General features: G+C 49.6%; 2 protein-coding genes across 2 annotated transcripts; one reads left to right on the top strand and one right to left on the bottom strand.

Moving 5' to 3' along the window:
- The first annotated feature begins 4,236 nt into the window (after window positions 1-4,236).
- Window positions 4,237-10,918, top strand: Ppib (peptidylprolyl isomerase B). Its single transcript, XM_028866369.2, has 5 exons — window positions 4,237-4,468; window positions 5,598-5,711; window positions 7,043-7,136; window positions 9,638-9,822; window positions 10,577-10,918. Exons 1-5 carry the CDS (start codon window positions 4,334-4,336, stop codon window positions 10,697-10,699), a joined length of 651 nt encoding a protein of 216 aa, XP_028722202.1. The 5' UTR covers window positions 4,237-4,333; the 3' UTR covers window positions 10,700-10,918.
- Snx22 (sorting nexin 22) lies at window positions 10,906-14,083 on the bottom strand. Its single transcript, XM_028866383.2, has 7 exons — window positions 13,906-14,083; window positions 13,474-13,557; window positions 12,993-13,097; window positions 12,400-12,494; window positions 12,047-12,079; window positions 11,787-11,854; window positions 10,906-11,476 (listed from the first exon to the last, which is right to left on the bottom strand). The coding sequence occupies exons 1-7, from the start codon at window positions 13,978-13,980 to the stop codon at window positions 11,400-11,402; spliced, it is 537 nt and encodes a 178-aa protein (XP_028722216.1). The 5' UTR covers window positions 13,981-14,083; the 3' UTR covers window positions 10,906-11,399.
- Window positions 14,084-16,066: the final 1,983 nt, after the last annotated feature.

Here is a 16,066-nt window from a genome sequence, read left to right as displayed (position 1 = left end):
CAGGAGAAGCAAAAGTTATAGTTTTGCTTTTTAAGGTTTTTATTTTTGTGTCTATATGTGCAGGTACCCACAGAAGCCAAGAAATGTCATACCCCCTGGAACTGGAGTTACAGGCAGTTGTGAGTTGCCCAATGCTGGGAACCAAATTTTAGGAGAGCAGTGTGTGCTTTCAACCACTGGCCCAGTGCAGACAATTATGACAATTATGGAAAGAATACATCGAGAAGCCTTTTGTACTATGGTCTTTCTGAGACTACAGGACAAGAGAACCATCCTTTAAAGCAGGCTAGTTTTGACCACACAAATGGGATGTGAAACAGAACCAGAGAGGTTTTTGCCTGAGAAACACAAAGTTAGTGTCCAAAAGATAATGTTGATAGAATTTGATAACAATTCATCAATGAATTTAAGATTCTTTGACCTAGACCTGTATATAGTGTCCAGTTGTCTTGAGGGGAAGGTTGTGGGTTTGTTTTGAGACAGGATCTTCTCACTGTGTAGTCTTGGGTGACCTGAAACTTAGAGATCTTCCTAACTCTTCCTCCTGAGTGTTGGGATTAAAAACATATGCCACCATGCCCAGTTTAACTTCCAATTTTTAGAAACATTTGTTGGGCTAGGGAAATGGCTCATCAGATAAAATACTGTACAAGCCTGAGGAAACATGAGTTCAGATCCTCAAAACCCACATAAAAAACTGGTGAGCCGCATATAATTCCAGCACTTGGAAGGCAGAGAGGAACCCCAGATCAGGCTTGCTAGTCAGACCAGAAGCATTACTGAACTCTGGGCTCAACTGAAAGATCCTTCCTCAATGAATAAGTGGACAGCTATAGAGGAAGATCCAATGTCATCCATAGAATTGGCTGCAGGCAAGCCTGTAGGGCATTTTCTTAATTACTGATTAATGCCGGGCGGTGGTGGCGCACGCCTTTAATCCCAGCACTCGGGAGGCAGAGCCAGGCGGATCTCTGTGAGTTCGAGGCCAGCCTGGGCTACCAAGTGAGCTCCAGGAAAGGCGCAAAGCTACGCAGAGAAACCCTGTCTCGAAAAACCAAAAAAAAAAAAAAAAAAAAAAAAAAAATTACTGATTAATGGGGGAGGGCCCATTTTATTTTATTTTGAGACAGAGTTTCTTTGTGTAGCTGCTCTGACTGTCTTGAAACTTGACTTTGTTTCCAGGCCAGCCTTGAACTCACAGAAATCTGCCTGTCTCTGCCTACACAGTACTGGGATTAAAGGTACTGGGTGCCAAGACAACCCAGCTCAATAAAAAAAAAAATTTAAAGAAGGACAAGTTAAGGAATATCAATGGTAACCCATAATTCAAATGCATACCATATACTGACCAAGTTTTATAGTTCCAAGTAGAGAAATGTGTGGAGGGCACAAGGTCCATCTGCTTCCAGAGAAACCAGAATTGTAAACACACAATTCCTACAAAGCTTTTTTCTCCAACAGAAGAAATAACCTGGTGATCTTTTGCTATTCTATGAATGCAACCTAAACTTACCTAGAATCCCTCAGATTACCGAGCATTTTTTTTCAGTCAATAGAACCCATCCTTATGCTTATCATAAGCCCTTCCTCCCTTGGCCCTTATCCTGAGTATTGTTTCTCAGTCAACAGAGCCCATTCTTGTGGAGGAGGTCACAGGTGCTCTGCAAAAGACATGCGCATTCTAAGGGAGTTTCTATGTAGCCATGCCTTAAGCTTTGTTGTGATAATTGTCATGAGGAAACTCCCCCCCCAGGTTCTACTGTTTAAATACATACATACATACATACATACATACATACATACATACATACATACATACATAAACAAAATAAATAAACTACTTGGTGTCAGACTCCAGAAGTTTGAACCCACTGATAAGTCATGTTGAACCAAGTTTTATTCTTGCCCCTCAGTAGATCATTTCACTGCTGCTGTGACGATTGCAGGGACCTCCATAAAAACGAGGCTATGTGTACAATCTGGGTGGTGACAAACTGAAATTCCTACAAAGTTATTTCTGATTAACAGGTCTTTTAGAAAAAGTGCCATTCTTTTCTAGGTATGTCTATTGCTCTTGTATACTCTGTGATAAAACACCATGACCAAGACAACTTATAGAAGAAAGTTTATTAGGGCTTGGGGGTCCAGAGGGATCAGAGTCCATCATGGCAGGACACTGACTCAGCAAGGCGGCAGGCATGGCAGCAGGAACAGCTGAGAGCTCACATCCAGAACCCCAGCAGGAAACAGCACTACCCGGGAATAGTGTAGGCCATTGAAACCTCAAATCCCGCCCCTGACGTGCTTCCGCCGGCAAGGCCACACCTCCGAAACCTGCCCAAACAGTGACACAACTGGAGATCAAGGGTTCAAAGGCCAAGTCTACAGGGTCAATCTCACTGAAATCAGCAGTGTGTAAGGCTCTCAAAGTATGTGTGTTGTAGAATGGAGCAACACCGTGTGTGGTACAACCTGAAACAGCCCAGGTTCGCATCTTTTTCTACGAAAAAGAAAAGCCAATGTCAGCCTCAGGCCTTTGCATATATTAGTGTTTGTATGTATATTAATGTATGCACGCATAAATTAATGGAAAGCCATCCCAGCCAATACTTCCTGAGCACAGAGCCCTGGAGAAGGGTTAAGGAAGCCGAATACAGATGATGTGCAACACAGTCCCATCCTCCTAAAAGAAACAAATTGGTCTATTTTTAGAAAATGGGCAAAGAAAAGAAATTAAAAATCAGGAGCTGGCTGCGTAGCTCAGTTTAAGTAAAGCTGCCTGCCTCCAAGCCTGAGTACCTGAGTGCAAATCCCAGAACCCATGTGATGTAACGAGAGAACCAACTCTCTCCACGTGCATACTATCACATGTCTACCCACTCAAATATAATCACACACACATAAAAAAGGAAAAAATAGGGGCCGAGTGGTGGTAGCGCACGCCTTTTATCCCAGCACTTGGGAGGCAGAGGCAGGTGGATCTCTGTAAGTTCGAGGCCAGCCTGGTCTACAAAGCGAGTTCCAGGACAACTAGGACTGTTACACAGAGAAAGCCTGTCTCTAAAAACAAAACAAAACAAAACAAAAAAAAAAAAAAAAAGGAAAAAAATTAATTCCAAAGTATACAACAGAATGCACTGGCTCAGAAGTTCACACAGTGGTTAAGCACATAATTCAAAGAGAAAAATGAGTAGTGATGTGTCAAAAATTAAAAATGGAAGTGTGTGTGTGAGTGTATACGCCCAGTTTATGTGTGCAGAGGCCAAAGGAAGATGTCGCGAGTACTGACTGTTCTTATCATTCTCCACGTTCTTTCTGAGACAGGGTCTCTTCTTGAATCTAAGAACTAGTCTAGCACCCGGCAAGTCTACCAGATTCTCCTACCTACACCCCCCACTCCTACAGCACTAGTTAGGAGTACGTAACGTACGTCCATGGTCTGCTTTTAGGTGGCTGCTGGATCCAAATCCTCAGGTCCTCTGATTTTGCAGCAAAAGCACTCACACACCGAGTCGCCTTTTCACCCCTCGACCCCTTCTTTTGAGGCACAAGTGTTACCATGTAGTTCTTGCTAGCACAGAACTCACTACGTAGAGGTAGCTGACCTCAAACTCTCAGACCTTCGCCTGCCTCTTCCTCCCAGGTGCTGGGATCGAAGGCACACACTACGACGACCAGTCGAGTTTGTTTTGAGGTAAGGTCTCACTCTATCTAGCCCAAGAGGAACTGGGACTCAACTCTGTAGCCCAGGCTGCCCTTGAACTCACTGTTACCATCCTACTTCACCCTGCCCAAAGCTGGCATCGCAGGCGCGAGCCACTAGTCCCAGTCCCCGGGCAAGAGATTATAGAAGAAGACATAGAAGGCTATGCTGTAAAACTCAGCCGCTAAATTCAACCCCTAGCACTTCGGTCAAGTATGTCGAGTTTTCGAAGACCACCCACCAACTGGGTAGTGACTGGGCTTTACACAGTCTGACAATCGTCCGAAGGTATGGTGGGCCGGTCGGGCCGCAAGGCATGCTGGAGTTCGTAGTCTTTTTTTCTAAGGCCAATCCCAACGCCGCCTTCCGCGCACCGCCTTGACGCAGACGGAGGGCGAGGCGCATATCCAATCAGAGGCCTGTAACGTGGCAGCCACCCACAGCCCCGCCCGCGGCGGCGCCTACCACTGGGCGTTGCAGCGCAGGGGGAACGTGGCGTGCTCCTCGCGCTGCGAGGGCTCCCGCAGCCCCAGGTCCACCCCCCGAGCCCGGGCGGGAACGCGCACACACCGCGTGTCCACACCCTCTTCCGGTCCGGGCTCCCGCGACTGCTCTCTGTGCTGTCGGTGGATGCTGCGCCTTTCGGAGCGCAATATGAAGGTGCTCTTCGCCGCCGCCCTCATCGTGGGCTCCGTCGTCTTCCTTTTGCTGCCGGGACCCTCCGTGGCCAACGATAAGAAGAAGGGACCCAAAGTCACAGTCAAGGTCTGGGATCTCCTCTCCCGGCGAGGCCTGTCTTCCGCTGCCTGTGGTCCGGCCCCGGCCCGAGCGGGTCTGGCTTAGTAGTTCCGACCTGAGCGTCCTTGTCCTGGTTCAGCCCATCCTTGGGTCGGCTATGACCTCTTGCAGCCAGGCTCGCCTTACCCACTCAAGCTAAAGAATGACCTGGACTCCCCCAGCCTCCGCCCTGACCCAGGATGCTTAGCTGCGGCCACTGCCAACAACCTCAGCCCTTTGCACATACCCTGCAATACCCTTCTTTTATTGTGGACACTTGCAGTTTACTGTGCTTTGTACCACGCACAGTAAATACAGTTAAACTTGCAAGCATAGTGATCTCTTAATGTATTTTCCTCTTTTAATGGCAGTTTCTGTCATCTGGAGTCATTGTAAGAGCACAGATTGCTATTCTGTAGTCTGAGAATGTAAACTTTCTTAAGAATGTTACATAATTTACTTGCTGGGGAGAGGGACTTATACGAGCCACAGTGTAACTGTAAAGGTCAGAAGACAACTTGCAGGAGTGGATTCTCTATATCCATTATGTGGGTCTCTCGGGACTTCAGGCTTGGCTGCAACCACATTTACCCACTAAGGCATCTGGCCAGCCTGTAATCATTTCTTTTGGTGGGGTGAGGATAGGAGGTGATTAATGCAGCAAGTCAAGTATTGTGGCTTATGTCTGTAATCCCAGACACTTGGGAGGATTACAATTTAGCAAGACCCTGTCTCAGAATATTAATTATTGGGGGGTTATTAGCTCGGTGGTAGAGCACTTGCCTGCCTATAGTGGGCAAGGCCATTTCATCAGTCCCTAATATGGAGTTGGGGAAGTCTAGAGCTTTACAGTGTACAGATGATTGTGAGCCACCATCTGGGTGCTGAGAACAGAAGCTATGTCCTCTGGGAAAGCAGATGCTGTTAACAACTGAGTCATTTGTCCAGCCTTTACATTTGGTTTGTACAGAGGTTTTTGCCTCTGCCAAAATCAGACTCAGCCACAGCTTTAGGGCTTTAGCCACAGCTCTCTCTCATCAGGGTAATTTCTTGGGCCCTTCCTAATCTACCAAGGACCCTTTAAAAGGCTAAGCTTGCATTTGTTCATTTTCCTTAGGTATTCTTTGATCTCCGAATTGGAGATGAACCTGTAGGCCGAGTGACCTTTGGACTCTTTGGGAAGACCGTTCCAAAAACAGTGGATAATTTTGTAGCCTTAGCTACAGGAGAGGTAAGTGGCTGGGACAGAGGTAAGCAACTCCACATACCAGGAATGGAAGTAGGAAGGACTGTAGCGTGTGACCCGTCTGCAGCAGTGGCTTACACTGACTTCACTAACTGGCTTCCCTGAGGACCAAATATTTTTGCATATTAAGAATAGAGGGGTCCAGTTTGTCCCTAACTTTTGGAGAAGGCCCTGGTACTGCTGAATTACTCAAAGCCTCAGTGGCCCAGATTTTGGCATTACACAAAGATCCAACCCCTGCAGTTTTGTACAACTATTCACAGGACATACACAACAATAATCCAAAGTGCTAAAATTTGTAGTTTCACAGTTAAGGAAGCTATGCCAAATGGTTCCATGACTGCTGAGGTGGTGATGTGGTTTTCTGGTGGAGAGAACTTAGACACACATGTCGTTGTTTGGCTATAATGTGTGAAGACTAATCTTTAACATCTGATTTTATTTGAATGTTCTTAGTTCACATGATGTGACTGCTGTGGGAATAAAATAAGAGCTGTCATTTTGTTTTGTTTTCCTTCTTGAGACAGGGTTTCTCTGTGAGGCTTTGGAGCCTGTTCTGGATCTCACTCTGTAGACCAGGCTGGCCTCAAACTCACGGAGATCCACCTGCCTCTGCCTCCTGAGTGCTGGGATTAAAGGCGTGCACCACCTCTGCCCGGCTCAAATTTTTAAAAAGGAGAAGGGTCCAAGGGACTTGATCCTAGAATATGGCACAGACTTTTTGTGGGTTTTTTTGTTTGTTTGTTTGCTGGGACTAAAGGTGTGCGCCACCACCGTTCGACATAGCACAGACTTTTAAGGAAATATATATTCTATCTATTTTTAACGTCTTTGCTCGTTTGTTTTGTTTTTCCTGAGAGTCTTGTGTAGCCTCTGGCTGATCTTGAACCTGATGTGTAGCCAGGGGTGATCTTGAGCTTCTGAAAGGCCTGCCCCTACTTCCTGAGTGCTGGGATCACAGGTGTACACACCATGCTCAGTTCATATAGTAGTCAGGGTAGAGCCCAGGAGGGCGTTCGTGCTGGGACACTCTGCTAGCTGAGATGTATCCCAGACCTTGCACCACTTCTTAGGACGAGAAGAACAGAGAAGGGAAAATAGTATTATGTGACCTTGGGTTATATCCTTCAGGAATTTCGTAAGGGTAGAGGCTAGGGATCTGGTCTTTTCCAGACGTGCATGCTTTGTGTTTGGCCTGCAGTAGCTGGTCACTCAGTACATTAAATGCCAAATCTATATCAGGAAGCGCTGTAGGTGCATGTCTGCGGGGCCAGTTTGACATCTGCTACCTCCTTGTCTCTCATCCCTTTTTCCAGAAAGGATTTGGCTATAAAAACAGCAAGTTCCATCGTGTCATCAAGGACTTCATGATCCAGGGTGGAGACTTCACCAGGGGAGATGGCACAGGAGGTAACCTCAGATCCTCTGAACAGAGGAGCCTTGACATTGTAGTGCCCATGGTGGGGTGGCCAGGCCGCCTCAGTTAAACAAAGTGTCTTCTTTTGCCCGCTGTAGAGGCCGGCCTCTCTCTTGCATGGAGATTAGCTGCACCCTTCTTTGAAAAGAGAACCCAGTGCAAAGGAGAGGGAGGTGGGATCAGGTAGGCTGTGCTCTCTTCCAGGTGCCCACCATTGATACACGTCTGTAGCTTGTACCACACACCCTGCTGCTTGTATTACATATATACGCATACATATATAAATTAAAAAGGCCAGTGAGGTGGATAAAGGTGATTGCTGCCAAGCCTAGTGACCTGTGTTTGATTCCCGGGTCTCAAACATTGGAAGAAGAGAACCGACTTCTGCAAGGTGTCCTCTGACTGCACGCATGCTCTGTGGCATGAGCGTGTGCACCAGTACACACACACAAACTAAAATAAATAAACGTGAAGAACTCAAGGCAATTGTAGTGGTATGTGCCTGGAACCCCAGCACTTAGGAGGTTAAGGCAGGAGGTTCCAGGATAACTTTAAGGACAACCCATTCTCAAAAATCAACCACCAGGGGCTGGAGAGGTGACTCAGTGGTTAAGAGCACTGGCAGCTCTTGCAGGGACCTGGGTTCAGGTCCCACCTGGTGACTCACAGCTGTTTATAATTCCAATCCCAGGCAATCTGACAGCCTCTTCTTGTCTCCTCAGGCCCAGGTGTGGTACAGAGACATACATGTAGGCCAAACACCCACATACACTTAAACTTAAAAAAAGCTGGGTGTGGTGACGCACACTTATTCTCAACACTGGGAAGGCAGAGGCAGGCAGATCTGTGAGTTCAAGGCCAGCCTGGTCTACAGAGCAAGTTCCAGGACAGACAGGGCTACACAGAGAAACCTTGTCTCGGGGAAAAAAATTGGTGGGCTTGAAGCTTAACTGTTTGCAAGGCAGCTGGATGGAAGTTCTGGGATAGAAGATTAAATGTGGTTTATGTTTACCATCATAAAGATTAAAGTATAAATTTCTTCAAATTTTTTATTTATTTCTTGAGACTTGGGAGCTCCTTGTGTCTTGAAGTGATTGAAATAGGAGCAGTTGAAATCCCATGGTTGACTAAGATTTCCAAGGAAGTTTTTCAAATAGGAAGCGTTAGCAGTGTACAGCCAGGAATCACTGCAGGAAATAAATAGGCCACCTCACTTCCACCTTGCCACCTAATCTAGTCTTGCTTCTCTGCATCCCTAGCTGCTGCACAGTCAACTGTATCTCCCTTGTCAGTCTTGGGCTAGGGCAGGTCCTAACCTGGAGCATCCTGAGGAGCTGTGTGGTGAACACAGATGTGCTGAGAGCTAAGGTTAGCATGCAGGTGAAGTGAAGAGCATTGAGCCAAAGAAAGTGACTGTGTGCCTTGGTTGGCCTGGAACTCCTAGAGCTCTGCCTTCTAAGTGCTGGGGCTAGTGTCAGTCTCTGTCACAGCTGGCCTTTTCTATGCATGTGTCTGGGGTTGGCCAGCACATTCCATTGCATGCATGTTAAAGTCAGAACAACTTACAGGAGTTGGTTCCATGCCTGGCAGCAAGTTCCCTTACGTGCATGCCGTCTCAGCAGCCTTAGAAGATGCTGCTTTCGCCGGGCAGTGGTGGCGCATGCCTTTAATCCCACCACTCGGGAGGCAGAGGCAGGCAGATCTCTGTGAGTTCGAGGCCAGCCTGGTCTACAGAGAGAGATCCAGGAAAGGTCCAAAACTACACAGAGAAACCCTGTCTGGAAAACCAAAAAAAAAAAGAAGGAAAGAAAAGAACAGATGCTGCTTCCATGCTAGTTTTCCCAGGCCCATCAGTCCATTGATGGGGAAACCAACTTTGCAGACAGGATCTTGGAACGGGTGTGGAGCTCTGTGCTTACTGTCATGGCCCCAGACCCATACCCCACACAGACAGATGACACTTATTCATAAGCATTTTTTATTTTATGCTCCTCTTGATAAGAGGCTCTTGGCTTTTAAGAAACCAGAGAACGGCCCTGTGTCCTGCTTTTCCTTCCCCAGCTAACCCCATCTGCTCTTCTGCTCTGCAGCTGCGCCTGTCTTATGACTCTGGAAAGGCAATCTGGTTGGCTGTAGCAGCCCTTTTTTTTCTGAAGGGCTCCACACTCCCAGCATCCTGCATCGCACCAAGGCATCTCTTTTGCGAAGTCCCTCCCTATAGGCCTCAGGACACAGCCAAGGATAGATGATATTATGTCCCATGACAGTCATAAAACTACTCATAGTACATCGCCCAAGTCAGCCTGACCTCATACCCCAGGTGGTCTAGTTTCTGATGGCTTGGGTAGAAGATAGGAAGGCTGTTTTTAGGTCCTTGTTTGCCAGTCAAGCCTGGCCTGACAGGACAGTCTGAGTCCCATAGATCCTCACCCGGCATCTGTTGTGGTTTAGCCCACCTTGGCTCAACTCCCTGACCTACTGATTCTCTCCCCAGGAAAGAGCATCTATGGTGAGCGCTTCCCAGATGAGAACTTCAAGCTGAAGCATTACGGGCCTGGATGGGTGAGCATGGCCAATGCGGGCAAGGACACCAATGGCTCCCAGTTCTTCATAACTACAGTCAAGACATCCTGGCTGGATGGCAAACATGTGGTTTTTGGCAAAGTTCTAGAGGGCATGGTAAGTTTAAAAGTGAGGGCTGAACCCCGCTAGTCCTTACCAAGGATCCAGCTGGAATAGGCAAGGACTTCAAGTAGGAAAGCACCTGAGTCACAGACACAGCCTGGCATAAGGTCGGGGGTGTAAGAACAAACAGCCTGACCGAGTGCCTTGGTCCTAGCTGTTGGGGAGGCTGAGGCAAGGGGATCACTTGAACTCAGAAGTCCAAGGCCAGGCTGGACAATGTAAGACCACATTTCAGACTGTCCATGTGACTGTGGCTGCATGAGAGAGTGCTTAACCTAGCATGCATAAGGCCCTGGGTTCAGCCCCCAACACCACAATCAGGAAAAAAGAAGAAAATACATGATACTTAGCCTTCATTTCCATTGCCACAAGGTCCTAAGCCCTCCCAGACCCCAGACAACCTGTCCAGAAGACCTTGTTGAGTTTGTCCAGCTGCCAGGACCTCTGTTCAGTCATTCACTGAATCAGGGATGTTCAGACACTCTGAGCGGTACTGGGTCAGCTAATCCATGCTCTGCATTCACCCTGGCCTTCAGTTCCTTGGGTTTCTGTGTTCATCTCATGAGGGTCTCAACCCTCCTAAGCCACTCACTTGGGGCTGACTCCCAGTCTGTGTGTGTGTGTGTGTGTGTGTGTGTGTGTGTGTGTGTGTGTGTGTGTGTGTGTCTGTGTGTGTGTGTCTGTGTGTGTGTGTCTGTCTCTCGACCTCCACCCTGCCCACTCCTCCTTTCCTGCCTTTCTTTTCTAGGATGTAGTGAGGAAAGTGGAGAGCACCAAGACAGACAGTCGGGACAAGCCCCTGAAGGATGTGATTATTGCAGACTGTGGCAAGATCGAAGTGGAGAAGCCCTTTGCCATTGCCAAGGAGTAGAGTCTCAGGGACCCCATCCCTCCAAGTGGCTGTACTGCAGGTCCCATTACCCCCCCCCCCAGGGGTGAAGGTAGCCAGTCACAGGCCCCATGCCACTCGGCCCCAATGCTTCCATCTGAGGGGGTGGACTCACACCCCTCACATTCCACAGGCCTGGTTTTTATATCAAATTATCAATTCTGATCAATAAAAAAAAGTGGGTTTTCTTTTTTTTTATAACTTAGGCGTGGGCTGTGTCTGTAGCACCTGTCCCAAGTGTACATCCCAGCATGTCCAGGACTCTTACGTGGCGATAGATGCATGCCCCTTCCTTGGGCTCCTGCCTAAGCATGTGCCTAGGTGGTACCCAACAGGCTAGCCAGCTACTGAGCCTCATCGTAGCTTCTGCCACCTGCCAGGCTGGGCTAGGAAATACACCTGAATCTTCTCAGCCTGTGTCTGGAATGACTTGATGCTTTTTTCTTTATCTTGACTTGGAAGAGTCTTGAGGTCTACCAACTGCAGCTGGCAGGGCAAGCCGAGCTCAGAGCCTTGAGTGGGGTTGGGCACACCTGAGCCTCAGTTAGTTACACCCTGAGGCCAGTCCAAGGGAAGACCCAGTTTCTTATGTGGAACTCCTAGGACTGAGGCACATAACTGTCCTGACAAGTGACCCAAAGACTGGGCTAGTCAGGACATTGGCGATGGAGCAGGATGACGGTTAGCCTTCGGCTGGGCTAGTGCTGAAGCCATAGAGGCCCTGGAGTACACCATCCACCACCACTTCCGGGAGAGGTGCTGTGGGAGAAAAAGTGAAACCGAGGGAGTTAGCATACATGAGGCCTTGGGCGTGCAGCGCTCTGAGCTGCCCAGACTCAGCTATCTACCCAAAGGGAGGCACTGTTTGCTTTGCCCAGCCCACATTCTGTCCACATTAGCTTTTGAAGACAGGCCACAAGCGGGCAGAGACCGGGTGAACCAACTGTATAGCTTGAAGTAAGTAGGCTTGTATAGCATATAGTTTCTATGAAGTAAGTTACAAAGCAGGTTACAGGAGCCACAGTGTGGCCCCAAAGGACAGTAGGAGGGAGGTGCTGATGTGCCTCACCTGGGGAAGGACTGTAAATGTAGGGGTCCATACAGAAGCCAATGACGGGTCTGTGGTGCAGCTGTGAGCTGTGAGGAGGAAAGAGTTGTGAACCATGAGAGTGGAGATGTGGCAGCGCACAGACGCACATGGGATGGACACTAAGGACCAAAGTCAGCAGGGACCCACAAAGGAAGGAGCCAGAAGACAGGTTGCTGGCCTGCCTCCTTGCATGTAGCCACCAGGGGGCAGCAGGCACTTAGGGCAGGACTTGGACTTGCCTGGTGTCGCTAGGCAGGAATTCCCTCAGGGTGCTGAAAAGAAGAGAAACACTCACTGTAAACTGCTTAAGGGTACCCAGGGGAAGTGAGGGGGAGTGGAGACACAGAATAGCCCAGGGGACTTGCTTCTATTTTGTAATAAGCCCAGTTCCGGAGGTGGAGGCGGCTGGGGTCATCAAAGCTGTTCAAAACCCAGCCCCTCCACCAGGGTCAAGAAAGTTGGTAAGGGAGGCTATGTATCAGAACCAGGCCAGGGCCCAGCATTTGAAAACGGAGAAAGCTTGTCCTTCAGGACCCTTTCCGAGCTGCTTGTGAAAGAGTCCTTGTCATGCCCCAGCAGGGGTCATCCTTGCCTCCAGCTGCTGGCCTTGGAGTCTGTGGGGAAGTGTCTAAGTCTCAGGAATTCCAATAGCTCCTTGGGCACATCCTGATTCAGGTATAGGATACCCTAGGGAGGAAGACAGACGATGACTGGAATCAGATACAGCTACTAATTATTACACAATCCGTTGTAAACAAAAATTTGAGGACCCTTGTTCCAAAATTAATAAGAAATTTAAGGCAGTGGAGGCAAGCATTGTCAGACCAAGCTCACGACCCAGTATGGACTGCAAAGACTGGCCCCATAAAGTGGGCAGGCTAGTTCAATAATGCCTATCACTGTTGGCAGAATGAGTCTACACACAGCTCATGAAGATAACACAGAATCTTACCCCAGGGCTGAAGGATCTTCAATTGTCTACCTGTTGGGTTATTCAAAACTTTAATCCAGGTAGAAAAGTTCGCACTCACTATTGTTTGGAAAAACGGAGCTTGGAGTGGTGAATAACAACCAAGTCGTGTGCACACACACACACACACACACACACACACACACACACTCACATCTCTCTCTGGGTCACCCCTAGTCCCTGAGGCTAGGGACAACCGAGTGTCCTGTGCACACCTGGATATAGGTCTCCAAGCCCTGCCGGCGCTGTTCCAGTCCTCTGGTCCTCCAGTTGGGCAGGCGTTTTGAGGGAAAGTCAGGCACTTTGTACCGTTTCTTGATCTGTCATCGGTTACCGAGGTGAGATCCCAGCAAAGCCCTTGAGCCTATTCCACCTAGCTGAGACCTCTCTCCAGTCCTCCCTCTGTGCCTTTAAGCTCTGACCTGGGTCTGCTGGTGAAAGGTGGTTGGGACAGACGTGACGTGCCCGAAAGTGGAAAGGACGCACGCAGACAAGGTCAGTCTGAGCTGGGATCTAGCCACTGCGTCCTCCCCGAGAGGGGCCCTGCAGTCCTTGGGTAGTTGCCCATGATCTGCACCCTCCCGGGACTGGGACGGTAATGGGGTGGCCAACTAGAAGCTGGAACCGGAGCCCTTTCGCTTGCCACCCAGGGGATTGGCCTGGAGACAGACTGATGGGCAGTCCACGCCACCTCACCCGCTTGTGTAGAGCGTGGAACTCGCTGTAGCGCCTCGGCACGGTGTGTCTGCGTCCACTGTACAGCACCTCCACTTGGAACACCTAGCGGGCAGAGGAGTGCGGGCGGCGGGTCCAAATGATGCAGCAGGACCCGCGCCGCGAGACGCACCCACTTTCTGGCGTTCGAAAGGCACAAAGACGAGTTGGCGTGCGGCCGCTCAGGGAAACCCCTCCCGCACCCCACATACACCTGAAAGAAAAGGCTGACGGGCCCGCCCCTCTGCTCCACGAGATCCCTCTAGAGCCCAGACCATCATCTGAGGGACTGGCAAAGCCAGTAACCCCGAACCTTTGAGATAGACGTCCTAGCCCGGAATGCTGGGTCCCCTTTGCGCTCGTCGAGGGGATATTCCCGCGGATCCCCACGCGCACCCTCCATCCATTGCTCACCATGTGGCCTTTCTCTGGACTCTGCCTGGGCTCTTCGGCCTCGGGCCCCACCGAGGGAATGTGAACTTCCAGCATCCGCGCCCTGACCCTACCGCAGCCTCTCCTTGATGGCGCGCAAAGGCACCCAAACTCCCTAGGGCAGCCAGGCTTCCCTACGAGGTCGCCCCGCCCTCGGGCTCCAGGCTCTGCCCCCGACCGTAGGCCCCGCCCCATTTTGTGGTCCTTCAGGCCTAGGCTCCACCCTCTTGTCCAGGACCCCGCCCCAACCAGTAGACCACGCCCTTGAGTCCCAGGCTTGCCCCGCCCGAGGCGTTCCCTGGCTCACCAAAGTCCTGAAGCGAAAAGATAACACCCTTGGTCTAGTGACGTCGCTCGCGGTACCAGGGGGAGGAACCCTCGGCAGAGTCACCCGTTTGTCAAACATTTCCCTAGCGTCTACTGCCTGCCAGATACGCAGCAGAGATTAAATTTCACCTGGTCTTTGTTGAGCGCCCTGGATTCTGAAGTGGCAGATGAGGGCACAGGCAGGGTCCAGGCCTGGGCGTCCGCCCCAGGACCACCCTTGCTCTCAGGGAACCTGGTCACCCCAGCCTTCCCCTTTCAGGTGGTCCCTGGTAGCGCCACCTAGAGTCTCCAACTGAGACAATGCCTGGGTGAGGCTGGGATCCGTCCTAGCTTTGATGGGCACCCACAGACCCTACCTCATTTGTTCATCCAGCCATCCACCCAGCCATCCATCCTACCTTAGCAGCCCTAACTTGCTTCAAACTAGTGTGTGGCGAAGAGGCGGTCATTTCGAGGCCAACCTGGTCTAGAGAGCGAGTTCTAGGACAGCCAGGGCTGTGCAGAGAAATCCTGTCTCAAAAAACCAAACCCAAACCAACAATCCTACTACATTCCAAGAAAGACTATCAGGGCAGAGAAGAGCAGCCTGGTGCCACCTCCAGAACCTCCCACAGTTTCTCTCCTTAGACCCTGCCCTGTAGCTACCTTTATTATCTACCCATCACTGCCCACCCATCTTAGTAGAACAAGCCCCTAAAGAAGCAACTTTTTTTTTGAGACAAAGTCAGCTGAGTTGCTCAAGCTGACTTTGAACTCCTGGCCTCAAACAATTCTCTTGCTTCCGTCCCACAATTACATGGAACCACAGACCCATGCCACCCTGCCCAGCCTCACTCAGTTGTTTTTTGCTTTGTTTTGTTTTTTAGAGACAGGATTTCTCTGTGTAGCCCTGGCTGTCCTGGAACTCACTCTGTAGACCAGGCTGGCCTCAAACTCAGAGATCCGACTGCCTCTGCTTCCTGAGTGCTGGATTTAAAGGTGTGTGCCTCCGCCGCCGCCGCCACCCAGCTATAGTAGGATTTTAATACAGAACTCTTACGTCATGTGATAGAAATAAAAATTGCCTCTATTTCTACCTCAACCCACAACCCTCACTCAGCTCTCAGGGAGCTCCCACCACTCAGGAGTACAATGGCAAGTATTCTGTTCTTAAACTGGGTGGTATGTGATGGCTATTCTTAGTTGTCAACACGGCTGCAGCTGGAATGAACTGAAAACCCAAGCAGCTGGGCACAGCTGTGAGGGATTTTTAGTTAACTGGATCATCTGAGGTAGGAAGACCCACCCTAAATCTGGCCACACCTTCTCATGGCAGCCGATGTAAAGGCCATGGAAGAAGGAAGCTTTTGCTTTTTGCTCACTTGCCCTCATTCTCACGGATCCTGCTGCACAGGCTTTCTGTCACTCGCAGTAGAGTCTACGCTGGGATTCCCAACATACACTGAAGACCAACTGACATCCAGTGTCATGGACTGAATACCTATTGGATTCTTGGACTTTGTTAGTAGACAGCCATTGTTGGACTAGATGGGCCACAGCCTGTAAGGCACTCTAATAAATCTCATACACACACACACACACACACACACACACACACACACACACACACACACATGCACGTGGGGTGGGGGTTGGGGGGAGATACACCCTATTGGTTCTGGTCCTCTGGAGAACCCTGACTAATACATTTGTATAACTAGATGTGGGTGGCAACAATATAAAGTTTCTGAATACGCAACAACTAAAAATGTATCCAAATTCCAACATCTCTAAGGTGTGTCTGGCAGCCCTTGCCCATGTTGCACCCTGAAATGTC

The sequence above is a fragment of the Peromyscus leucopus genome, chromosome 7 (genome assembly GCF_004664715.2).
Source record: "Peromyscus leucopus breed LL Stock chromosome 7, UCI_PerLeu_2.1, whole genome shotgun sequence".
In the NCBI taxonomy this organism is placed as follows: Eukaryota; Metazoa; Chordata; class Mammalia; order Rodentia; family Cricetidae; genus Peromyscus; species Peromyscus leucopus.
This window is presented reverse-complemented; position numbering and strand designations above follow the sequence as displayed.

Excerpts from the sequence above, each read along its gene's own strand:
- Snx22 (XM_028866383.2), bottom strand. The coding sequence starts at position 13,980 with ATGCTGGAAGTTCACATTCCCTCGGTGGGGCCCGAGGCCGAAGAGCCC. Across the intron at positions 13,098-13,473 it reads TCCACGCTCTACACAAGCGG|ATCAAGAAACGGTACAAAGT; the intron begins GTGAGGTGGCGT and ends AACCGATGACAG. Across the intron at positions 11,855-12,046 it reads TTCCTGCCTAGCGACACCAG|CTCACAGCTGCACCACAGAC; the intron begins GCAAGTCCAAGT and ends TCCTCCTCACAG.
- Ppib (XM_028866369.2), top strand. The coding sequence starts at position 4,334 with ATGCTGCGCCTTTCGGAGCGCAATATGAAGGTGCTCTTCGCCGCCGCC. Across the intron at positions 7,137-9,637 it reads CAGGGGAGATGGCACAGGAG|GAAAGAGCATCTATGGTGAG; the intron begins GTAACCTCAGAT and ends TTCTCTCCCCAG. Across the intron at positions 9,823-10,576 it reads GCAAAGTTCTAGAGGGCATG|GATGTAGTGAGGAAAGTGGA; the intron begins GTAAGTTTAAAA and ends TTTCTTTTCTAG.